Source organism: Haliotis rubra, unplaced genomic scaffold, assembly GCF_003918875.1.
Source record: "Haliotis rubra isolate DU_JTF1 unplaced genomic scaffold, ASM391887v1 Scf8, whole genome shotgun sequence".
In the NCBI taxonomy this organism is placed as follows: domain Eukaryota; kingdom Metazoa; phylum Mollusca; class Gastropoda; order Lepetellida; family Haliotidae; genus Haliotis; species Haliotis rubra.
This window is the reverse complement of record NW_025767523.1, coordinates 3106764-3133889: the sequence shown is the minus strand read 5'-3', so window position 1 is coordinate 3133889 and position 27126 is coordinate 3106764. Positions and strand designations below refer to the sequence as shown.

The 27126-nt window shown below is 39.1% G+C and overlaps 1 protein-coding gene across 1 annotated transcript in view; it reads right to left on the bottom strand.

The window, feature by feature from the left end:
• The window catches only part of LOC124261437 (ragulator complex protein LAMTOR3-B-like), a 62960-nt gene that overhangs the window by 23889 nt on the left and 11945 nt on the right, over nt 1-27126 (bottom strand). The window contains exon 4 of the mRNA XM_046695755.1: nt 3359-3492. Within this exon, the coding sequence (XP_046551711.1) occupies nt 3359-3492 (134 nt within the window). The remainder of the gene's footprint in view (nt 1-3358; nt 3493-27126) is intronic.

Here is a 27126-nt window from a genome sequence, read left to right as displayed (position 1 = left end):
ATATCCCCTCTTCCTCCAAGATCTATGATATCAATGGTGGATGTTCAATATCCCCTCTTCCTCCAAGACATATGATATCAATAGTGAATGTTCAATATCCCCTCTTCCTCCAAGGTCTATATCAATGGTGGATGTTCAATATCCCCTCTTCCTCCAAGACATATGATATCAATGGTGAATGTTCAATATCCCCTCTTCTTCCAAGACATCTATATCAATGGTGAATGTTCAATATCCCCTCTTCCTCCAAGATCTATGATATCAATGGTGAATGTTCAATATCTCCTCTTCCTCCAAGATCTATGATATCAATGGATGTTCAATATCTCCTCTTCCTCCAAGACATATGTATCAATGGTGAATGTTCAATATCTCCTCTTCCTCCAAGATCTATGATATCAATGGTCAAGATGTTCAATATCCCCTCTTCCTCCAAGATCTATGATATCAATGGTGGATGTTCAATATCCCCTCTTCCTCCAAGACATATGATATCAATGGTGAATGTTCAATATCCCCTCTTCCTCCAAGATCTATATCAATGGTGGATGTTCAATATCCCTCTTCTTCCAAGACATATGATATCAATGGTGAATGTTCAATATCCCCTCTTCCTCCAAGATCTATGATATCAATGGTGAATGTTCAATATCCCCTCTTCCTCCAAGATCTATATCAATGGTGGATGTTCAATATCCCCTCTTCCTCCAAGACATATGATATCAATGGTGAATGTTCAATATCCCCTCTTCCTCCAAGATCTATGATATCAATGGTGAATGTTCAATATCCCCTCTTCCTCCAAGATCTATGATATCAATGGTGAATGTTCAATATCCTCTTCCTCCTTCTATGATATCAATGGTGAATGTTCAATATCCTCTTCCTCAAGATCTATGATATCAATGGTGAATGTTCAATATCCCTCTTTCCAAGATCTATGACATCAATGGTGAATGTTCAATATCCCTCTTCCTCCAAGATCTATATATCAATGGTGAATGTTCAATATCCCCTCTTCCTCCAAGACATATGATATCAATGGTGAATGTTCAATATCCCCTCTTCTTCTATATCCAAGATCTATATCAATGGTGGATGTTCAATATTCCCGCTTCCTCCAAGATCTATGATATCAATGGTGAATGTTCAATATCCCCTCTTCCTCCAAGATCTATGATATCAATGGTGGATGTTCAATATCCCCTCTTCCTCCAAGACATATATCAATGGTGAATGTTCAATATCCCCTCTTCCTCCAAGACATATGATATCAATGGTGAATGTTCAATATCCCCGCTTCCACATCAACAGTTAAAGTATCCAGAACATGCCCCCATCCAAGATGTCTAATATCAGTACCTATGGCCCCTTTTCCAAACAAACGTGTACATCTATCGGCAACAAAGCCCCCTCTATCCCCATCCCCCCCTCTGTCCATCAAGCTGCATGATATCTATTTCCCCATGTTTGTATAGAGGAAGCTGACAGAAGTGATGACGGCAGCCCCATCAACAGGTTCCCTCACATCATCACGCTCTGGTTTTGTTCCCTGGCTAAACACTTGCAGTTCCACCTATCATATGTACAAAGAAAGGTCAAGTCATAAATATTGGTCATTTATATCCCACCTGCCTTGGGTCACCTTTCATTGTAAACTCCACACTGCTACGTACATAGCAAGGCAGGGCACACAGGCTTACATTCACCCAAATAAAATACATGACATTTTCAATGCAGGGAGAATGATAATAATGAAAGCTGAGGTCCCAGTAGTGGGCACTTGATGAAAGTGTCTGGGGAGCTTGTTACGCACAGATCTCCCCAAACAGGTTGTTCTATCATAGGAAATGAATGGGACATATGATAGAATCTAGGTGCATAATGAGATGAGATTTCCTTGAAGCAACAAACAAAGTGTCTGGGCATATGCCTTGTGCAGGCATACCGCCCCTTTCAATCAGCTTTCATATCAAAAGAACAGTTGTGTCTGCATGGTATAACTCGGTGTAACATTTATCGGCCAAAATCATCAGTTGTTTAGAGTGATTCAAAGGAAGATTTATTTTTCTATCAGATAATCTAATATTTTTTTCAAAGAAATGGATTAATAGTATTTTCTTTTTGAGATATGCTGCACCAAATTTTTCTTCATGTAATAGTGTGTCCAATGAGACTGAATTGTGTAGTACCATCTTATATCTTCTTTAATCTGATGGCGTGTCCATGAGTGAGTTTAGTTTTATGCCGCTTTTAGCAATATTCCAGCTATATCACGGCAGGGGACACCAGAAATGGGCTTCACATATTGTACCCATGTGGGGAATCGAACCCGGGTCTTCGGCGTGACGAACGAACGCTTTAACCACTACACTACCACACCGCCCCGGCATGTCCATGGATACAACAGGTATATTTGTGGTAGTGTACATAGATGGATACGGCTGATATTTTCTGTGATATTCTGTGACTAAGTACACCTGCACTCACCTGGTAGTATTCGTACATAGATACGACCGATGTATTCCATGACTAAATACACCTGCACTCACATGGTGGTATTCGTACATGGATACGACCAAAGTATTCTGTGACTAAGTACACCTGCACTCACCTGGTAGTATTCGTACATAGATACGACCGATGTATTCCATGACTAAATACACCTGCACTCACATGGTGGTATTCGTACATGGATACGACCAAAGTATTCTGTGACTAAGTACACCTGCACTCACCTGGTAGTATTCGTACATAGATACGACCAATGTATTCCATGACTAAATACACCTGCACTCACCTGGTAGTATTCGTACATGGATACGACCAAAGTATTCTGTGACTAAGTACACCTGCACTCACCTGGTAGTATTCGTACATAGATACGACCGATGTATTCCATGACTAAATACACCTGCACTCACCTGGTAGTGTTTGTACATGGATACGACCAAAGTATTCTGTGACTAAGTACACCTGCACTCACCTGGTAGTGTTCGTACATGGATACGACCAAAGTATTCTGTGACTAAGTACACCTGCACTCACCTGGTAGTATTTGTACATAGATACGACCGATGTATTCCATGACTAAATACACCTGCACTCACCTGGTAGTGTTCGTACATAGATACGACCGATGTATTCTGTGACTAAGTACACCTGCACTCACCTGGTAGTGTTCGTACATGAATATGATTGATGTATTATCTGACTAAGTACACCTGCACTCACCTGGTAGTATTCGTACATGGATACGACCAATGTATTCTGTGACTAAGTACACCTGCACTCACCTGGTAGTGTTCGTACATGGATATGATTGATGTATTCTGTGACTAAGTACACCTGCACTCACCTGGTAGTGTTCGTACATAGATACGACCGATGTATTCTGCGAGAGTCCTATCTTGCCAGCTTGCTCTGTCATCAGGCCGAATGCACACAGGAAGTTTGGTCTCATGGCTAACTCAGGAGCCTGCTCTGTTGCCACTGGGAGAAGAAAACACAAGACCTTCTTCAACAACACCACACCTCTTCTATGCCAGTCCACTTAACACGGGGCAGTGGGGTAGCCTAGTGGTTAAAGCATTTGCTCATCACGCCGATGACTCGGGTTCGATTCCCAATATGGGTACAATCTGTGAAGCCCATTTCTGGTGTCCCCTGCCATGATATTGCTGGAATATTGCTAAAAAACCAAACTCACTCACTCACTCCACTTAACACTAGTTAGGCAGTAACACACAATCCCACATCTGACAACTCGTTTAGTCATCTAAATCTGACAACTCGTTTAGTCATCTACATCTGACAACTTGTTTAGTCCTCTACATCTGACAACTCATTTAATCCTCTACATCTGACAACTTGTTTAGTCCTCTACATCTGACAACTCAACTCGTTTAGTCCTCTACATCTGACAACTATCTCAGTCCTCTACATCTGACAACTCTCTCAGTCCTCTACATCTGACAACTCTCTACATCTACATCTGACAACTCGTTTAGTCATCTACATCTGACAACTCGTTTAGTCCTCTACATCTGACAACTATTTAGTCCTCTACATCTGACAACTCGTTTAGTCATCTACATCTGACAACTCGTTTAGTCATCTACATCTGACAACTATCTAGTCCTCTACATCTGACAACTATCTCAGTCCTCTACATCTGACAACTCTCAGTCCTCTACATCTGACAACTCATCTCAGTCCTCTACATCTGACAACTCGTTTAGTCATCTACATCTGACAACTCGTTTAGTCATCTACATCTGACAACTCGTTTAGTCATCTACATCTGACAACTCGTTTAGTCCTCTACATCTGACAACTATCTCAGTCCTCTACATCTGACAACTCTCTCAGTCCTCTACATCTGACAACTCGTTTAGTCCTCTTCATCTGACAACTATCTCAGTCCTCTACATCTGACAATTCGTTTAGTCATCTTCATCTGACAACTATCTCAGTCCTCTACATTGGACAACTCGTTTAGTCATCTAAATCTGACAATTCGTTTAGTCATCTACATCTGACAACTATCTCAGTCCTCTACATCTATCTTAGTCATCTACATCGACAACTCGTTTAGTCATCTAAATCTGACAACTCGTTTAGTCATCTACATCTGACAACTCGTTTAGTCATCTACATCTGACAACTCGTTTAGTTATCTACATCTGACAACTCATTTAATCCTCTACATCTGACAACTCGTTTAGTCCTCTACATCTGACAACTCGTTTAGTCATCTACATCTGACAACTCGTTTAGTCATCTACATCTGACAACTCGTTAGTCTCTACATCTGACAACTAGTTCAGTCCTCTACATCTGACAACTCGTTTAGTCCTCTACATCTGACAACTCATTTAGTCCTCTACATCTGACAACTCTCTCAGTCCTCTACATCTGACAACTCGTTTAGTCCTCTACATCTGACAACTCGTTTAGTCCTCTACATCTGACAACTCGTTTAGTCATTTACATCTGACAACTCGTTTAGTCATTTACATCTGACAACTCGTTTAGTCATTTACATCTGACAACTCGTTTGGTAGTCTGTCATACAGACCCTAAAACAAATATATCCAACAAATGTATCCAAGAAAGCCCATGCAAGTCTAAAATATGTGGCAAGTCTAGATCTGAAAATAAAGAAAATGAAGAAAGTCTCTGGGTTCCTGTTCATTATATGTTATGATTATTTTTTATGAACAGTTTTTTTCTGTAAAATATGTTCATTTCATTGACTAGATGTTAGTCTACTGGTTTGGTGAATCAGAGAGTAAATGATTTAATTCATCTTTTCAGACAACTTATTGAGTTATTCACGTCTGTGAAAAGGTATACAGTGGAAGCTGTCTAAATCAGCACTCATCGGGACTGAAGAAATTATCCGGTTTAGACAGCATGCCGGATTGTAGAGCTGACACAGTTACCTACAACTAGAACTGGACCAGCTTTGTCACTCTCATATACATTGTTGTATCACGTGGTTCTCTCAACTACTGCACACACTGACAATAAAACGTGTCAAATCACTAATTACATGTACAAGTGTACCATACTGAACTAAGATTAAATTATCTTTGTAGTTGTTACGCAGGATTAATTAGTGACAATACACACTCGATGTCATCGGTTCCCAATTGTGAGGATCGATGCTCATGCTGCGGATCACTGGATTCTCTGGTCCAGACTTAATTATTTACAGACAGCTGCCATATAGCTGGAATATTGCTGAGTGTGGCATAAAACTAAACTCACTCACTCACTCGACCAACTCCTCGCCACGTGCCGAATTAGACAGCGCTGATAACTGTATAAACACATAATCGGTTAGCTCATTTAATGCCGAGATCTGGAATTGACAGCTGCTGGATTGCAGAGCTTTTAAATGATGATAAATGCACTAGCCACAGACTGGACTGAGATTTTATGCCGGCGTTGACAACTTGCTGGATTGGACAGCTGCCGGTTTTGACAGATTCCATTTGACAACTGGTTCAAACCCTTCCATTTGACAACTGGTTCAGATAGTCCCATTTAACAACAACTTTAGATAGTTCTATTTGGCAACTGGTTCAGACACTCCCATTTGACAACTGGTTCAGACACTCCCATTTGACAACAGGTTCAGACAGTCCCATCTGACAAATGGTTCAGACACTCCATCTGACAACTGGTTCAGACAGTCCCATCTGACAGCTGGTTCAGATAGTCCATTTGACCACTGGTTCAGACTCTTCCATTTGACAACTGGTCAGGCAGTCCCATCTGACAACTGGTTCAGATAGTCCCATCTGACAGCTGGTTCAGATAGTCCATTTGACCACTGGTTCAGACTCTTCCATTTGACAACTGGTCAGGCAGTCCCATCTGACAACTGGTTCAGGCAGTCCCATCTGACATCTGGTTCAGATAGTCCATTTGACCACTGGTTCAGAATCTTCCATTTGACAAATGGTCAGGCAGTCCCATCTGACAACTGGTTCAGATAGTCCCATCTGACATCTGGTTTAGGCAGTCTCATTTGACAACAGGTTCAGACACTTCCTTTTGACAACTGATTCAGACAGTCCCATCTGACAGCTGGTTCAGATAGTCCATTTGACCACTGGTTCAGACTCTTCCATTTGACGACTGGTCAGGCAGTCTCATTTGACAACAGGTTCAGACACTTCCTTTTGACAACTGATTCAGACAGTCCCATCTGACAAATGGCTCAGACATTTCCATCTGACAACTGGTTCAGACAGTCCAATATGTCAACTGGTTCAGACACTTCCATTTGACAACTGGTTCAGACAGTCCCATCTGACAACTGGTTCAGAGAGTCCCATTTGACAACTGGTTCAGACACTTCCATTTGACAACTGGTTCAGACACTCCCATTTGACATCTGGTTCACCATGTCACCATGGAAACATGTTCAAAAACTAAGTGTAGACTAGCACAACTACCTTCTTACCAAGGAAACATGTTCAAAAGCTAAGTGTAGACTATCAGTCCACACTTATATAGTCATTTATACATCGGCTTACATATCATCACTGAACATGATTTTTATAACACATGATTTGCTGATATCAAATAAGAAATTCAGGGAAGATTCTGATTCTGACATGTATTCCAGCTATGACATGGAATTATGATTATCGAAACAACTTGATACCGGGGAGACCTCCCCGATAAAGGCACTGTTATAAAAACAACAGGTCATCTTCAAATCACTGGGACCTTGGACGTGCTATCAAAGTTTATCACTAACTAGCTGTTTACCTGAAGGAAATTCTAAACAGAAATAAGATTGTACACATGTGCCTTGAAATCTGTCCAAGTTTGTTGGGTTCTAGAAGCTGTAATCATTTTTTAAGTTGTTAAACTGTTGCCTCCGTGAGGTGATACGTCTCTGATGACCGTCTCTGATGACCTCCTGTATTGATGATGATATGTATCAGGGATACAAACGGTACCATGTTATTTTCCTACAGCCCAGCCCTCCCTGCAATGCTAAAGCATCAATCTACGCAGTTTGGATGATTTCATCATCAACCAACACTTAATATCTAAATATATACAATACTGATAAAAACAAATAATTCCACTTAAATTGAAAAGGAGACCCAGTAAGATGGGAGATTGAATCTGAAGAAATCTAGCCTTGCTTTTTTTAGGGTTTCAGCATTGCAGGGCTGGATGGAAGGGGGTATAATGCGGGTCAGGGACTGTGAGACAAACTACATCTAAGTCAGACATCTTCACCACCCACTCCCACTTCCTGCCTTTGACAACACACTTATGATGCTGAAGATTCTAACACGACTGATCCCGTAATCATCGTCTATCTCTCTCTTCAGTTGGATAAACATTGAAATGAAAAAATATCTTCCAAAGCCTGAGGGAAACGTGGCCATACGAACCAAACCATCTATTTTGACATTTCAGATTTTATTTTGAATATTTGAGTTGACAACTTTGTTAAATTATTTTTTCAAAGGGTAGTCTGAAATGAAAGTCATCAGTTTGAAACTTGTTCCATAAAGCTCAGAAAAGCAGCTTTCTGATTGGCTGAATCTGTTATTGTTAGTCATTCCATTGTTCAGTCCAAGTGCAGAACCTAACCATAACGACTGATGATGCCTATGTAGCAGCCAAAAATGTCTGATGAAGGAATTCAAAACAAGGACCTTCTGTTCCAACGTTGGACACTTTTCTACCTGGCCAAAGAGGTCCACATTCTGCTACACCTAGATTATAAGTTGTATGATTCTCTCGAGGGTAATACGGTCTGATGTATGCCTCTTTGTAGCAGCGTTACCCGATCCGGTAGGTATTTATCTTACCGCTATGTTAAATGTACAAAATATCATTATATTTATGTTAGAGATCGCTACCGACTATATGACATGCAAACAAAATGGCATCTGCCTCTCGACTGGATTTCAACATCAGTGAAACATATTCCGACAAGCATAAAACTGCTATAAAAATTGTTAATTATGTTTAAGCTGAGTGTGCAAACCACTCAATGTATAAAATAGCTTAAATAAAGAAGTGAAAGTCGGTAAAATAAATCTGTACAAAGTGAACACAAACACAGCTGATCAAACGATTTTCGAACTCCGGGCACGGCATGCATCATATTATGATGTCATACGATTGTTAGCACTTCAGCTTCTCGGAAGATCTGAGTGCACAGAACTCACAGAACTCTGAAGCAAGGTGAGCTAAGACCATGTTACGTGTGTCTCGTCATGTTAGAGGGAAATGTTTATCTGAACTGTGAGTTAAATGTGAAAAAATCCAAATTGAATTGCACTCTGAGATTGTTCTCACTGGTCAATTAGCCAATCAGTGCCTGCGTCCCTTCCAAAAGGCTATCACTGAGCACTCTGCCAACTGGGCAGATCCGGCACCGACTGACACAACACCAAAAAAACAGTCGGACTCATTAGAAGCATTCTGACTCTCAAAATAGACACATCAAGTCACGTCCTTAATCTTAATTCTAAGTTGAAGTTAATGTAAGGAAATGAGGGAAGCCTGTCATGTGAACCAGTCCAAGTGAGAGGTTTTGTTCACAGATTGAACTTTGTGATAATAATTAAACTTCTGTAGTTCTAATTCCACAAAACACTTGCTAATAGTTTGCATTACAACTGTCATGGCTGGTCAAATGTTTGTTTGTTCCATGTTTAACACTGACTTTAGCAACATTCCAGCTTTATGAGATCTGGCTGTATATAGTCCATACAATCAGGTAAGTTGATTCTATATGGCAGCTACATAGCAAGAGTCTGGACCAGAGAATCCAGTGATCAACAGCATGAGCATCGTTCTACACAATTAGGATACGATGACATGTGTCAACCAAGTCAGCGAGCCTGGCCACCCAATCCTGTTAGTCACCTCTTACGACAAGCATGGGTTACTGAAATCAATTCTAACCCGGATCTTCACGGGTCTCCAGCTTTATATAAATAATTGAGTCTGGGCCATACAATCCAGTGTGTGACGGTGGATTAGACTATTGGTTAAAGCGCTCGCTCATCAAGCTGATGGCTCAGCTTCAATTCCCTACATGGGTAAAATGTTTGAAATTCATTTGTGGTGCTCCCAGAGTCAAATTGCTGGAATATTGCTAATTGGACATAAACCCTAACTCACTCCTCATATGCTAAGCAATGATCCATGCTGTTAAGGTACAATGCCACATAATCTGTCAAGTCTCTGAACTGGACCACAGGTCCATTTGGTCGCCTTTCACAACCAGAGCAGGTTGTATGGGAGCTACACTGACCGGAGATCCCACAGAGCACATAATTTTATGAAAAACGATATTCCGCAAAATATTCCTGACACCTAACCTTTTTCGGTGTTTTATTATTAACATTAAGTACCACTTAAAAGAAAGTTCAGGCTGGCGCCACAAACTGGCCGCTTGGATAAAATTGAACCCCAACAATTTAGAAATAATTGCTCTGTTTAGAATACAATCGATATGGCCACCATGATAAACTATGTTCCGTCTTCATATACACAGATTAACTCAAAAAAAAGCGATTCACATCCAGACTATGTTAGATATGCCATTACAATAAATCATGTTGAATATGTTGTATTTGGCTCACAAATTACAAACAGACTCGAGAACAAATATGTAGTTCGTTCCATTCTCATCTTTAGTCACAGAACAGGAAACCCACTGCCAAAATAAACAGTTTACCTAACAACCATAGTTTGTTTTTACACCAAATACATTCAAAACATATCCATTCAAATAACACAGGCAGGAAGTGAACATGCTTTAGATGCATTTTTTAACTGAAGAAAAGTAAGGTTTCTTTTTCCGTCTTTTGTGGCTGAAGCTGAAAAAGACCTTGTCAAACACGTGATTGATTTGCCCCAAGTTGTGCCGCGGTTAGTATACCGAGAGAAAGGAGTCAGAACTTCAAAACTGTCCCTAACACGTTGCCTCATGGAGAAATAATGTATATACAAGTTGTGTTTGTTTAGGCTGGCTGTTATTTAGAGCTTCTCTGACTTTGTGCTGAAGTACTACAGCCTTCTTGCCACGTAGGAAATCACAAGCTGGATTTTTCTTGGATCCTTTAGACGAGGAGCACAGTGACATGGACAGCCAAGGTTCCGAGCAAGATGGCCCATGCTTCATCTCTCCTTCCTCATTATCTTTTGTAAATATTTTCTATATAATTAAATATCTATTAAGGATAAGGCCAACCATCTAAGCCATGGTAGCTCATAGGCTTATAGGTCAAGGCGATAGTGATGTGTCCCACTTCTTAAGCAATTAACAGCAAGTGTTGTTATAAGTTTGTATGTAAACATTTCTATCCATGTGTTGACCACGACATTCCAGAGCCCAAGTTACGAGTTATTTTGGATTAATCAATGCTGTGATTTTTGACCGGATCACGTCTTCCATGTTTTTACCGAGGGGTAACAAATATGTAGTTCACTATCTTATATATTGTGATATCAATCACTTAAGTAGGCTGTAAGTGAACTTTTCTAGTTGAATTGACAAAATGCCAGCTGTTTTACTTTGTTCTGAAGGTTTGGGTTTTTTTGGATTGTTTTGGGTTGTTTTTTTTTGTTTTTTGTGTTTTGTTTTGTTGGGTTTTTTTGGGGAGGGGCGTATGTGAGTTAAAATCTTAACTCACTCACTCTGAAGGTTTGTAAACCTTTTTTGGCAGATTTGCCAACGTTTTAGATGCATTATTTCAGGTTGAAATGTTGTATTGTTTAACTAAATTTTAATTATTTCAGCCTTATTACTTTGGTTTAAAGGCTAGTTATTGTACTGCCTTGCCAACATATTAGCTGTTGTATTATGGCCTGTGCGTGAGGTTTTCAGCTGGGTTGCCAATATTTCATCTCTTGTTTCAGTGGCCTACATGTCCACTCTAGAAAAGTAGACAATATTTTAGATTTGTTATAAAAACGGCCAACAAATTATGTTTTCTACTGAGCCATGGCTATTTCATTCACATAACAAAATCCAAACAATGAGTTTTTGATGAGTTGACAATATTTCAGTTTTTGTAGTTACTGACAGGAATGGTATTCTGCTAAGTCAGCAATAAGATGCAACACTTGGGCCTGCCTGCCTATAACTGCCTACAAGAAGCGTTAGGTAGCAACATTTAAGTAGACAAGCATTGTCACTAAGGTGACATAACCCCCGCCACAAAGTATCAAATCAAACTTATAAAGAAATGAAAGTTTAAGATGAAGTTAAATGTAAACAAAAACATGACTAATCAACCTCTCTTGATATCTGGCTCTTTAGTTGTTCAAACACACATATTTTCAAGACTGACTTTGACCTTGACATGAATGTCATAGTGTATGAAATATGCAAAACTAGTACTAAAGAAATTGCTTCTTGAAAAACATTAAAGAGAAGTCTTAAAAGTCTATGAAGAAAATCCAGTGAACTGTTCTTAAAATATCTTGCTGACAATTCAGGTTAACATGCTGAAATCTTCAAAAAGTGACCCTAAAAATTAGGTGAAGCTCACCAAAATTAACAGGGCCCTGGGCCTTCCCTAGATGAAGCTTGGTGTCAAATATGATGAAAATCCAGTGAATATATTTTGTGATATCTTGCTGACTATCTTAACATGCAATTTAACATGCTGAAATCTTCAAAGTGTCTCTGTGACCTTGAAAATTAAGTGAAGGTCACCAAAATTGACTGGACCCTGCACCTTCCCTGGATAAATCTTGTTATCAAATATGAAGAAACTCCAGTGAATGGTTCTTGAAGTATCTCGCTGACAAGCATAACATGTTGGTTAAAATCCTGAAATCTTCAAAGTGTCTCTGTGACCTTGAAAATTAAGTGAAGGTCACCAAAATTGACTGGGCCCTGCACCTTCCCTATATAAAACTTGGTGTTAAATATGAAGAAAATCCAGTGAACGGTTCTTGAGATAGCTTAACATGCAGGTTTACATGCTGAAATCTTCAAAGTGTCGCCATGACCTTGAAAATTAAGTGAAGGTCACCAAAATTGACTGGGCCCTGCGCCTTCCCTAGATAAAGCTTGGTATTGAATATGAAGAAAATCCAGGAAACGGTTCTTGATATAGCTTAACATGAAGGTAAAATGTTAAATCTCCTTGTGATCTTGAAATGAAGGTCAAGGTCACCAAACCTGGGTTGGCCATTTCTTATACTGTGATGAAACTAGGTACCAAATATGGAAAGAATCTAGTGAACGGTTCTTAAGATATTCCAATTTGTACGTACGTACGGACGGACGGACGGACGGAGCCTAACACTATATCCCCCGCTTCGCACTAAACAAGCGGCAGGGGATAAAAATAGAAGTCTACAAGTGAAGGTTTAGGCCATGCGTATAAATTTCATTTACATTATTGGAGACCGACAGATGCAATGATGCCTACAGGAAACACACCGGCGTCTGTCAATACAAGCCTCAATCAATGCCAAAGAATAATGTCATATTGAGCAGACCCTCGTCACACATCACTGTGACATCAGTCTGCAGATAATCGAGTCTTGACCAGTGAGTGAATATGGCTTTACGCCGCTTATTCCTGCACGGAAGGGACACCAGAAATGGGTTTCACAAACTGTACCCATGTGGGGAATCGAACCCGGGTCTTCGGACATGACAAACGAACGCTTTAACCACTAGGCTACCTCATCATGAGTGAAAACTAAAGGCAGAATAAAGGTAAAGTGCACTGTACTCGAATAGTGCCTGACCCTCTGACAAATCCGGCAGATTCGCCAACGGTCCGATAGAAGTCTACAACCCGCCAGCCCCAGTGTCTGACTGTATTTTTCACAATGACTTTGACTGAAGTTGTTATATGTGACATGTGACACTTGTTTGCTGTTGATATATCATATGTTTGTGAATAATTTCAATGCCAATTATAAGAAATGTTAAATCTGTAATGTGTGTCTAATTTTATTCTGTGGGTCCTGCGAATTTTCAATGGGTCAGACAGACATCTGAAACTAACAGGACACAATGTCCTGTTACTTTGAAACACCATTCGTGAACACTGTAAGTGATGGGTCTCTTTTATGAACTTGCCAGGAATATAATTATTATTCAAACCAATTCTCTGTATTTTCTATAAATATAAAATTAATAATAATGAACAAATAACAATATTTTACCATGATTTTTTTTTTAAAAACCCAAATTTTTAAAGGCTAATACATATACAAATATACACATTATTCCTGTTAATACACAGTATGATTATAAAAAATGCTCAATATATGTGGAATTCATCAATTTCAGTACTTTTGGCCTAATCATTTCAGTGAGTGAGTGTGTGTGTGTGGGTGGGTGGGTGACAGTGAGTAGTGAGTGAGTGAGTGAGTGAGTGAGTGAGTGAGTGAGTGAGTGAGTGAGTGAGTGAGTGAGTGAGTGAGTGAGTGAGTGAGTGAGTGAGTGAGTGAGTGAGTGAGTGAGTGAGTGAGAGTGACTGACTGAGTTTGGTTTTACGCCGCTTTTAGCAATATTCCAGCAACATCACGGCGGGGGACACCAGAAATTGGCTTCACACATTGTGCCCATGTGGGGATTCGAACCCGGGTCATCGGCGTGACGAGCCAACGCTTTAACCATTAGGCTACCCCACCGCCCCAGTGAGTGAGTGAGTGAGTGAGTGAGTGAGTGAGTGAGTGAGTGAGTGAGTGAGTGAGTGAGTGAGCGAGGTTTATCACCACTCTGAATGCTATTTCAGTTATGCTACAGTGTCAGCTCCCTGTGGGATGAAAGATCGAAATGATGCAGCTCAGATTCAAACCCTTGATCATAATTTTCTGCCTTGCTTGAATCAGCACAGAGAACTGTGTCACCTCATACGACGTCAATATGCAGTGATCATTCTATCTACATCATCTTCGCCATCTTCCTTCAGTTGTAAGAATCAACACACCAAGAAATACCTGACTTTAACACAGTGAGGGTTACCCCACACTACAGACCTTCAATAAACATACCCCGAGACGGTACTCAGAAGATGAGCTGATATCCACATGACGATTAGCACTGCATCACCTCTCAGATACCCATATGGCAGTTGCATCACAGACCAAAGAGAAACCATTGTTTGGAAGTCATCTTAACCCGAACAAGTTGGAACAAACACAAAGTTTGAATCACCGAAATCGAAACTTTGCCATCAATTCAGCCAATTGGTCCTGGGTGCTTCATCAGGACTGCATGAACTCAAGGCAAGCACCTTTCCCTTGCTACCTCCATCATGATCGACAGATCTTCACGAAGGGCGCCCAGCACATAGCTGTAGCATTGCCAAAATCAGCTGAAAAATAAGAAATCTAAACACATTTTAGCCATCCTGCCAGTGCCACATGCATGTGAGGAGTGGGCTCTCATTTCTACCTGTTTATACCAAAGTAGTAAGACACCGAGGCAGAATACTACCAAAATACATGCTCTTTTATGTTTGTTTATTTGCATATAACCCAATCACTTTTATGAGAGTACTCAGCAAGTGCTTCGTGGGAGAAGGATAGGGGTATTTTTGGTTCCAAGGAAGCAATTAGACTTGCCTGACACGAACTCAATTACATTCATACAAACATGAAATAACCTGTCCTAGATGCAATGACTTCATGACAGGGGCCTGTGTGGAGGAGGCGGAGGAGGAAGAGAAGAGAGAAGGAGGAATGTTAAGTGAGGTTGCTAATGTATAGATCAGCAGACAATTACCACTAAAAATGTGCTGTCATTATGACAAGAGACAAGAGAATCAGTGAGTGACCGACTTGGTTTAAATCCACTTTGAACAGTATTCCAGTTATATTCAGCATGTCAGTTTGATGCGAGAGGAAAGTATGAAATGACACAAGTCTTTGAAGTTCACTGTTTGTTTGTTGCCTAATGCCACACTCAGCACTATCCCAGCTGTATGGTGGCGGTCCATATATAATCAAGTCTGGACTAGACAATCTGGTGATCAACAGTATGAGCATCGATCTTCGCAATCGAGATATTATTACATATGTCAACCAAGTCAGCCAGCCTGACCACCTGATCCTGTTAGTCGCTTCTTACAACAATTCTAACATGGATCTTCACAGGTCTAATGTTCACTGAACTCCACGAGCGTGATACGGTGATGACAAATCTAGAGCATAATTGTGGTTGAGCAGGATCCAAATCCACGATCACATGTTTCTGGTGATATGCAACTCTCTACAGCAAACTTCACAATAGATAAATGGGCCACTGTGCCCCACCAAAAGCTTCTAAAGGTTCATGTTTTGATGATAACCTGACAAAGTTAATGAATAATGTATCCCATAATTTGTCTAGTTGAAAAATCAGTTATTTGAAAGGCAGTTTTCCAGGAACAGAGTCCATAATTTATAAACCTCCAATTTGTGGTAATGTGAGGAAATTATTATATACACCCACGCAAAATCAGCTTTGTCAGATAATGAAGACAGATTATTCTCTGCCAGTGATGTTTTTATACGAAATAATAATATTCATTTTTAACGTCAGCAAAAATTATTGGCAGAGATGTTGATTAAAAAAAGACCAGGAAAGTTCAAAGAAGCCAATAAAAAGTAATTTTCACAACATTAACACGGTGACCATAATGGCCATGACAAGCCATTCACCTCTGCCCTGGGGTCCGGTCAAGCGATCAGTACGAAGATAATATGCATAAATATCATAAAACACCCAGACCCGGCAGAACAGATGGGAATGTAGGGTGAAGAACTGCTTTAATCTCCATTTGTATTGCTAGTCTGAACAGCCAACCATAAAACAGTTTCTGTCCGACCTGGGTTTTAACTGGATCATTAGCCCAATCACAAGGGCACCTGATACCATTAGTACAACCATTCGGGTTTATCTACCATATAGTTTCTGGGAGTGCGACTTCAGAACATCTCATGCTGGGTTGGAATGGCTTTGTGGTTTTAGGCCAAGGAAGATCTTGACGAGCATTGGCTTCATACACATGTTATTTTTCTTTGTACTTTGGTCATTAAACAGTCTGTAATTCCTGTTATTGCCAATTAAAAATAATTGCATTAATTGTGACGGTAATTTGAGGTTTGGACATATTTGATCAGTTCAGGTGATGGTAAACTGTTTTACCCTTGGGGAATGACTGACCAGTGTTCTGGATGTGATTATTATCATGATCATGAGTAAATACAGGGGTCAGACCGGGTTGATAGCTGATAGAAATGTTATTAGTGCATTACTGGTTTCAGGAATCAGTACTAAAAGGACGACTTTGACATTAAGCAAATGGTCACCCTTAACTCTTTGTAAGTTAGACCTGAATAGCTCCAACATTGCTGATGCATCATAAAGCAACATTTACAGGGGTCAGACCGGCTTATGCATAACGTTATACACTCAACATTAAAAAAGACTCGCAATAAATGTCAAAAATGGATTTTCTTCTATGACGTCAAACGACGACAGAGAGGTCATACACGTATAATGATAAGGGAGCATAACACCATTATGCTTAACACTAGGTCAATGTAACTCAGATCACATGGAGAGAATTTGTTGTGGATACGGACGCTATATTTTCGGTATTTTTTGTTCATGGTGAACCAAACTATTCCAATTCAAAGTACCCCAATGTGAACGGATACGCTTTGGTAGTTTCACAATTTATTAGAAAAGATGACAACGTACCGTACTACATGTGAAATCACGTAATAGCGATTTGGATGGCCCCATCCGATATATAAGTTAGTTCTTAGATTCCCATATTCTCCTGTATGTGTAGATGTATTTTGACTAATTTTGCATCGTTATTACCAGAGTACTAGACATATCTTCAAATGTATTGAAATTGCTGAAAATAATACAACAGTTTAGTTGACGTCATTGCTTGTTTTATGCATTTTGCGACGTCGGAAAAAGACGGCGTTGGTATGCTGATTAGTATATATCTCACCTAATTTCCATTAATTGTATAAAAGGTCTCGGCTTCTATGTCATAATTAACACTCTTTAGACAAAACATAAAATGACTGATTTTTCCATTTAAACAGTGTCCTGAATATATCAACAATTAGACGGTTTGTCTGTGTATCTTATTGTGAGCAACACGCACCTGTTTGGCATCAATTTAACGTAAATGAAAAATAATATTTCACAACACCCGAATATTTTGTTTAGGATAAGAATTTTCTTTGTTTATGATTATGTAGCTATTTTTCTCTTCATAAGTATGCAATGAAAGATGCAAAAAAGATAGCTTTTATATATAGAACTATATATTAGAATATGGATTTAAGATTTGTCCAAATTAAGACATGACATGGTTTATATATATTTAAACAATTTTCATATAAATATAGTTAGAGTTTGATATCCTGTCATCACAATATTTTTTAATTGAAGATCAATTGATTATATTATCGAAAACAATGATAGTGAATCATAAAACGTTTTCGACAAATGCGCACCTGGCCAATCAATAAACATCATTGTTTTGTCTATAAAACGACACAAAAATATGCAATGAACAAGACAATTCCTTTAAATATGTGTGCATATATATTTCATAACATATATAAATCATTTTCATTAATATTATCAGTTTTACTTATAAGGTTGAATTAAATCGCCATTCACTAACCTGTTCATATGAAACTGCAATATTAGTCCAAATGCATTGAATATTGTACATCATAGGAACTAAAGTAGTTGCAGTTATGGCTACGTTTGATCTTCTAACACTTGTGTAAAGGTTTAGAATATGGTGTACTGCTCTAAATGTGCCAATTTCTTATGTAAATATTATTCAAACAATCAAAAACTTTCAAAGAATAAAACACAGTAAACCCTATATGCACGTATGATATGATATTGAACAAGGCTAAATGTAGATACTGAAGTCAGTTTCATGAAAAATATCTGAACTACACGCAAAATATACACCATAATACTGACAGTGTAATTGGAAGGATTGGGCGATTGTGTTTACTCTAGTTCAACCGACCTTCACCTCAAAGAAATTGCCTAATATGTACAACAATGTTGACGTATGACAACACTACCGTTGACCTATTTCTTACAAAATGGCGGCTTTCCTGAGAAGGGTACACAGGATTTTGCAGGGACTCTTCCCTTGATTCAGGGATCGTTTGTACATAAATATGAGATGTAAGTAATCAGAGTGACTCTGACTATCTGTGTATTGTTATATGTTTTCATCTTTTTCATTGTAAGTAAGAGAAGAAGCCATAATTCCTGATAATTACCGTTGTCGTTCTGAGTGATTTTGCATCTGTTATGGCATCACGCTACACGGAAACTTTGACAATTTCTTATGAATTATATAATCATTGTATTGTATCTATTTATAATTTCCTATTTCTGGCTACAATACTCTTTCCATGCATATTCCAAAGGTATTGAGCCATTGCAAGCAATGAAACGACGGATGAATGTTGGAAAATTTCAGAAAATGCTACGCAGTGTAAAATCGGAATTTGTCTTTGTTTACTTTTCAAACAAGAGCAGTATTTCGAGCACAGCATTCGGTTTCACACCCATTATGTTTCGTCTCATTTTATCTAGACAGTTGGTATTGGTGACAAAGACCATTTGTAATTTGATTCTAAAATGTATGGGGAATTCAGTGATGCATTTTTTGAAGCTGAATATGAAATATACTTTATTTAATAGGCATCTCAACAACGGCCTTCGCGAAAGGTGACTTTGTAAACACTATCCAATATGGCGGAAAGCGCTCTACTGTAAGTGTATTTTTGAAAACATCCCAACCGATTCTAGATTCATCCGCACTGTTTCAGAATTATCATTAACGATTTCATGTAAAACTTATATCAGTGATCATGAATATGTTATTTTTGAAATTCAATACTCCCAGTAATTATCCGATTTTCAAAATTTCAAAACATACAGCAAATAATGCTGTGAATCGCGATTTCGTACTGTGTCAAAAATGGCGACATTTTCGATTAGGCCTATTTTGATAGGTCATGTTCAGCACTTGAGCTTTGTCTAAAATAATAGTGGAAAAGTATAAAAAACAGGAAATTTCCCGTTGAATTCGAAACTGTGAAGTGTATTTGTGTGCGTGGGATATTTTGATTTTTATTGGACTTCACATTGAGGGTTGAGGGGGAAGGACATATATGTCCCTGTGGCACCCTGGGGGTTAACTCTTTGTAAGGAAACATTATTAGTGCATTACTGTTATAAAGAATCAGTACAAAAAGGTGGACTTTGAGTCTAAGCAAATGGTTAGCCTTAACTCTTTGTAAGATAGCCATGAATAGCTGCAATGTTGCTGATGTGGTATAAAGCAACATTTACAGGGGTCAGACCGGGTTGATAGCTGATAGAAACAATATTAGTGCATTACTGTTATAAAGATCTTTATAACATGGCCTGAATGAATTTTGATTTTGACAGATACCATAACCAGCAGTACTCATTGACATTAGCTAAGGTGTTTATAACTGGTAGGTTCCTGAGAAAAAACACTGACCAAAATTTTTGACACTCTGTTTGAGTAAAAACACTGACCAAAATTTTAGTCAGTGCTCCTAGACACACAAATGATTTTGAAAGGAATGGTCCTAAACTCTTATTATACCGATAACAAAAACCAGGTCCACTGAACAATATATTTCTTTCATTTGGTCAGTTGGTTTGTTATTTAACGCTGCATAGTAGGGCATAGTCAGCTGCTCACTTCAGACTGGTGATTTTAACAAACAGTTCGAAACAAGTTGAAACAAGTTGTCAATCTAGTCTCCTACTAACAGACTGGTGGGCATATTTATTGCTTTGTTTTTTCCCTCGATCACTGGATGTCAATCTTAACGGCACGTCGTATTATCAATCTCAAATATCTGGGGAGCATACAACTCTTGCAGTCACTAGGCGCACCGAGTTAGTGTGGCTTTCCCATCCTTACGAGGTACCCATTCACAGGTGGGTGGACTGGGACACATAGTCACAGTACTTTGTCCAAGTTTACAGCACATTGCTGTACCCGCAACTAGGTGTATGCAAGTGACATATTAGTGAAACACTATTGTTAAACTAAATTCACTAACTCAAATAACTCATATAATATCAAAATGGACTTCACATGGCATCTTAAGGGTCCATGCAGGTGTCCCAGAGGTCTAACATACAGGAGAGTTACAATCTGTGCCTGAATCTGATGATCACATGGAACCCTTGTTCTTCATTTCACCTGGAACATAACCTTCTATATCCTGCATCACTTCAGCCTTTCCTTCCACATTAAATCTGCTTGTTGTGACATGACTAAATACTGCTAAAAGAGGCATAAAAATCCAAATCTATTCACTCATCCAACTTTAATTTAGTTTAAACACCCTTACACGAGAAACTGGAGGGTGGTCCTCTGATTAATGAGTAACTTGGTTTAATCACCACCTTGAACAGTATTTCAATTATATCACCATAGGATGTCAGCTTGATGTGAGAAAGCAAGCGAAGCAGCTTGTTATGGTTCCCCACTAAGTGAAACACACACGATGGGTGCTGAGGAGTGAGTGAGTGAGTTTAGTTTTACGCCACACTCAGCAATATTCAGCTGTATGGGGGCGGTGGAGTAGCGTAGTGGTTAAAGCATTCAATCGTCATGCCATTTCTGGTGTCCCCTGCTGTGATACTGCTGGAATATTGCTAAAACCAAACTCACTGACTCACTCCAGCTATATGGCAGCAGTCTGTAAATAATCGAGTCTGGAACAGACAATCCAGTGATCAACAGCATGAGCATCGATCTACGCATATGGGAACCGATGACATGTGTCAACCAAATCAGCGAGCCGGACCACCCAATCCGGTTAGTCACCTCTTACGACAAGCATGGGTTACTGAAGATCAATTCTAACCCGGATCTTCACGAGCGGGTGCTGAGGAACCAGGAATCAGACAGACAGGAATTTGAACACAAGGATTCTGGACCATTTATTCTGCACAGGGAATTAAAGACTCTCCGAACTGGACACGCAAAAAAATGTCCCAAACACCATGGTTGGCATTAATGCATTCATTACTTATAATCTTCACCACATAAACACATCAATATTGATCATGTTTATTATTATAAACAGAAAACATGGCTGCTATTGTATTCATATTGTACACATGCGGTAGGCAGGTCAAACACATTTCCCTATTAAGTAAGATGTTAAGGCATGTTTACATTTGTAAAGTAGATTTTCAACACTCTCAGCTGTAAGTAGTGCTTCGAACAAACATGGCTGGAAACATGGGCAACAGACACACTTTCTAAAATGTACCTGGTGTTTACACCTGGAAAAGAGTTAAGCAACCTGCTTTTTTCATATTCTGATCTTCCCTGCAATTTTTCTTAAAGGTGTCTCAGACACAACTGATCCCTGCTGACAAAAACCATTTGTTTGTCTGTTTGATGTTTACCGCAGCACTCAGCAATGCTCTAGCTTTGACAACAAATAATCAGTAAATAATAAGTCATGACTGAACAACCAGTGAGTTTGGACCAAACGAACCAGTGATCAACAGCATGAGCATCGATCTACACAATTGTCATGTGTTAACCAAGCCAGCGAGCCTGACCACCTGATCTAGCTTGCCCCTTTTCTAGAAAATCATAATTTGCTGAAGACCAATTCTAATCCGGATCTTTAAGGTTAAAAACACTGTAAGTAACTAGTATTGATTGATTGACTGACTAACTGACTGACTGACTGACTGACTGACTGAGTGATTGATATACTGAAGGATTCATGAAACAAAAAGCAGAGGAAATTATTGAGAGGGATGTTGAATGTTTGTATAAACAGATCTTTTTACTCTTACTTTTAATGATACTCTATTGAATTAATGTCTGATGACATCTCCATAAAAGGTTGCATCTGATGTGATACTGATTTGCTGGTTAGAAAACCCTTGCCTGAGTCCTTATGAAGAAGTCCACAGATGTTCGGACACAGAAAAGGATTGGATCAGACCAAAATTTTAGATTTTTAAGATCATCTTTTTAGGTCATTAAGTTTGTTGTTTCTGCTTTTCAATTTGAGCATTTATTACATTAACAAAACAAAAAAAACAATTATTTTTTTTTGCCACAGAAATTATGGAGTGAATGACTGACATCCCTGCATGTCTGTGAGAAAAAGTCTGATAATGACACAGGTGTTAGAGGAAACCCATGACCATATCAGTGAGGGAGGGAGTTTGTTTTACACCACTTTTATCAATATTCCAGCAATATCACAGTAGGGGCACCAGATATGGGCTTCAAACTATGTACCCATGTGGAGAATCGAACAAGTGTCTTCAGAGTGACAAGCGAACACTTTAACCACTTGGCTACCCCACCGTCCCATGAGCATAGGAATGTTGCTGACCAGGAGAGGAGTGAGTGAGTTTAGTTTTACCCCGCACGCAGCAATATTCCAGCTATAAGATGGCGGTCTGTAAATAATCAAGTCTGGACCAGACAATCCAGTGATCAACAGCATGAGCATCAATCTGCGCAATTGGGAACCTATGACATGTGTCAACCAAGTCAGTGAGCCTGACCATCCCCTTCCGTTAGTCAGCCTCTTATGACAAACATGGGTTACTGAAGATCAATATTCTAACCTGGACCTTCACGGGTGCCAGGAGAGGAGAGAAGTTTAACATCACATTCAAAGGTTGCTGCTCTTATATAGTGACGTGCATGCACATGTGCATGAGTGGCTGCTTGTACAGTTTATACTTATGCCAAACTAACCCAAGCAAACATGGGAATGTAATCTAGGATCCTGCAAAGCAAAGTGTGACAACTCCGCAGTGCACTTAAAACAACTCAAGTGGTTGGATGAGGAATACTAATTGGCAACATCCAACACAGAAACCTGACTCTGCTCTCTTCTGATTTCCTGAACACTAAACATAATCAATATAGATGGTTTCCTTGTCACAAAAATAGAAACAATAAAACTCCAACATGCATGCTTCCGCCCTGCAATGCAAGTTCCAGGAAAGTGTCTGAGCATGTCATTTCTCATGATGCTGAACACTAACCGACTCCAGCAAAGCACCATAGTTATGTACGATATTGCAGCTCAACTGTCTTGACTAATAGTTCCAAGTAACATTTGCTGATACTGTTGTTTTAAACTACCATTTAGCCCAGAAAAAATGAAATCTCATTTAAAAATACTAATCCAGAAAATATAAAGTCAAATTAAAATCTAGCCCAGAAAAATGTTTATATTCAGAACTCAGGCAATATAGACTTGCCACATCATTCTAGACTTCATTTGGACTCCTTTTTCAATATATATCCAGGAGACACACTACCTCTGTTCCATGAAATGATGATCATCAATTCCCTTCTTCAATGGATGAAGTCTGTTTCTGGTGTCCCCTGCCATGATATTGCAGGAATATTGCTAAAGGCAGCATACAATCTAACTCTCACTAAATTATGATAATGCTACACAAGATGTTAGATGTGGCTTTCATTATTCCATCTTAAAACATGAAATGTGTAAGTAGGTAACTTGTATAGAAATTATATGTTAACAAAAACTAACTTTCACCATGATACCCAAAAGTTGACTTTTAATATGGTTGTTTGTTTCAAAATGTTAATGCCGCTCTGCAATATTCCAGCTATATGGTGGTGGTCTGTAAATAATCTAATCTGGACCAGACAATCCAGTGACCAACAGCATGAACATCAATCCAAGTCTACCAAGTCAGTGACCCAATCTTGTTAATCGCCTCTTACTACAAGCATGGGTTGCTGAAGACAAATTCTAACCTGAATCTTCAGGTGTGACTTTCAATATGTGACACAAAAGCTAACTTTTGATATGATACACAAAGTGTTAAATTTCAATGTGAGACATAAAGGTTGACTTTAAATACATCCTAAAAAGTGAATCTATTTTCAACTATACTCTACCGAAACATGTTTAAACATACACCAGAAAAGTTAACAATCTTGCAGCACATGCTTTGGACATATTTCTCCATGTTTCTTCTAAACAGCCGATCTGCATGATAAGAAACCCTGTGTGTCTAAGAGATAACTTCAGTGTCTCCACACTCTCATCATAGTTGCTGTACTTTCCTTTCAGCAGAAAAGATCTTATATATAAGTTAATTGTGGAAATTCCAAGAAAAAACCCTCAATAATTAAAATCTCCGAAGGGTATTCTGAGACGGAAACATTCAAAGACAGACTTCTTTGCTTCCAATTACTAAACAACTTTGACTCAAATAAATGCAAAGCAGCTAATGTTATGGATCAACCAACTTCAAACCAGATGAGAATATAATGTCTGAGAAGCATGTTAAAGAGAAATCAAATGATAAATGTGAAGGTATTCCAGTCTACATCACTAGTTCCTTGTGATAACCATCTTTAGAGTGGTAATAAAACAGCCTGGTCACCACTAGAGATTGCAAGAGTGAGTGAACATGAGTGACTATGGTTTTATGCCGCTGTTGGCAATATTCCACGGCAATACCATAGTGCGGGACACCAAAAATGGGCTTCACACAAGGCACCCATGTGGGGAATCAAACTCGGTTCTTCTGCATGAGGAGCAAGTGCTTTAACCATTAGGCTATCCCTATGCCCTAGGGATGGAAGACCTGTGTCATGTAGACATGATATCAGAGTTATGAAAACATTCAGGTCACTACTAGAGATGGCAAGACCTGTGTCATGTATACATGATATCAGAGTTATGAAAACATTCAGGTCACTACTAGAGATGGCAAGACTTGTGTCATGTATACATGATATCAGAGTTATGAAAACATTCAGGTCACTACTAGAGATGGCAAGACCTGTGTCATGTATACATGATATCAGAGTTATGAAAACATTCAGGTCACTACTAGAGATGGCAAGACTTGTGTCGTGTATACATGATATCAGAGTTATGAAAACATTCAGGCAGAGCTCCAGATAAGATTTAGCTAATGTGGGGACTGTACCCACTGTATTTTTTTTGAGTGGGTATTATGAATGTTGAGTGGGTATTTCATTTTCCGTTAGCCACTGCTTTCCAATATGTAATGATTTCAGTCATTTTACACACCTAAGTATTAAGGCCATGGAGTAAGTTTAATAAGCAGGTATGTTCTGCCTTATGTCATACCTAATCAAAACCAACTTAAATATAAGGGAAATGATTTCATAAAAAATCAGTCATCCTATACTGACAGTACAACACTTGTCCTATACTAACAGTACAGCTTGATAGCAATCAATGTCTTTTCATTACCCAACTGAGGTTTTATAAGTATATTCCAGACGCATTTGTTTTAAACTCTTTGGTGCATCTAACAGTTTAAATGTGTAATTGGTAATGTTCTATGCGTATTTTACCCGGATACGCAGCTTATCTGGGCCTCTGCATTCAGGTCACCACTAGAGATGGCAAGACATGTGTCATATAGACATGATATCAGAGTTATGAAAACATTCAGGTCACAACTAGAGATGGCAAGACCTGTGTCATGTATACATGATATCAGAGTTATGAAAACATTCAGGACACTACCAAAGATAGCAAGACCTGTGTCGTGGATACATGATATCAGAGTTATGAAAACATTCTGGTCACCACTAGAGATAGCAAGACCTGTGTCATGTATACATGATATCAGAGTTATGAAAACATTCAGGTCACAACTAGGGATAGCAAGACCTGTGTCGTGGATACATGATATCAGAGTTATGAAAACATTCTGGTCACAACTAGAGATGGCAAGACTTGTGTTGTGTATACATGATATCAGAGTTATGAAAACATTCAGGTCACTAGAGACAGCAAGACCTGCCGTGTATAGAGATAGCAAGACCAGGTCACCACTAGAGATAGCAAGACCTGTGCATACATGATATCAGAGTTATGAAAACATTCAGGTCACCACCAGAGATGGCAAGACTTGTGTTGTGTATACATGATATAAGAGTTATGAAAACATTCAGGTCACCACTAGAGACAGCAAGACCTGTGCCGTGTATACATGATATCAGAGTTATGAAAACATTCAGGTCACCACTAGAGATAGCAAGACCTGTGCCGTGTATACATGATATCAGAGTTATGAAAACATTCAGGTCACCACCAGAGATGGCAAGACTTGTGTTGTGTATACATGATATAAGAGTTATGAAAACATTCAGGTCACCACTAGAGACAGCAAGACCTGTGCCGTGTATACATGATATCAGAGTTATGAAAACATTCAGGTCACCACTAGAGATAGCAAGACCTGTGCCATGTATACATGATATCAGAGTTATGAAAACATTCAGGTCACCACCAGAGATGGCAAGACTTGTGTTGTGTATACATGATATAAGAGTTATGAAAACATTCAGGTCCCCACTAGAGACAGCAAGACCTGTGCCGTGTATACATGATATCAGAGTTATGAAAACATTCAGGTCACCACTAGAGATAGCAAGACCTGTGCCGTGTATACATGATATCAGAGTTATGAAAACATTCAGGTCACCACCAGAGATGGCAAGACTTGTGTTGTGTATACATGATATCAGAGTTATG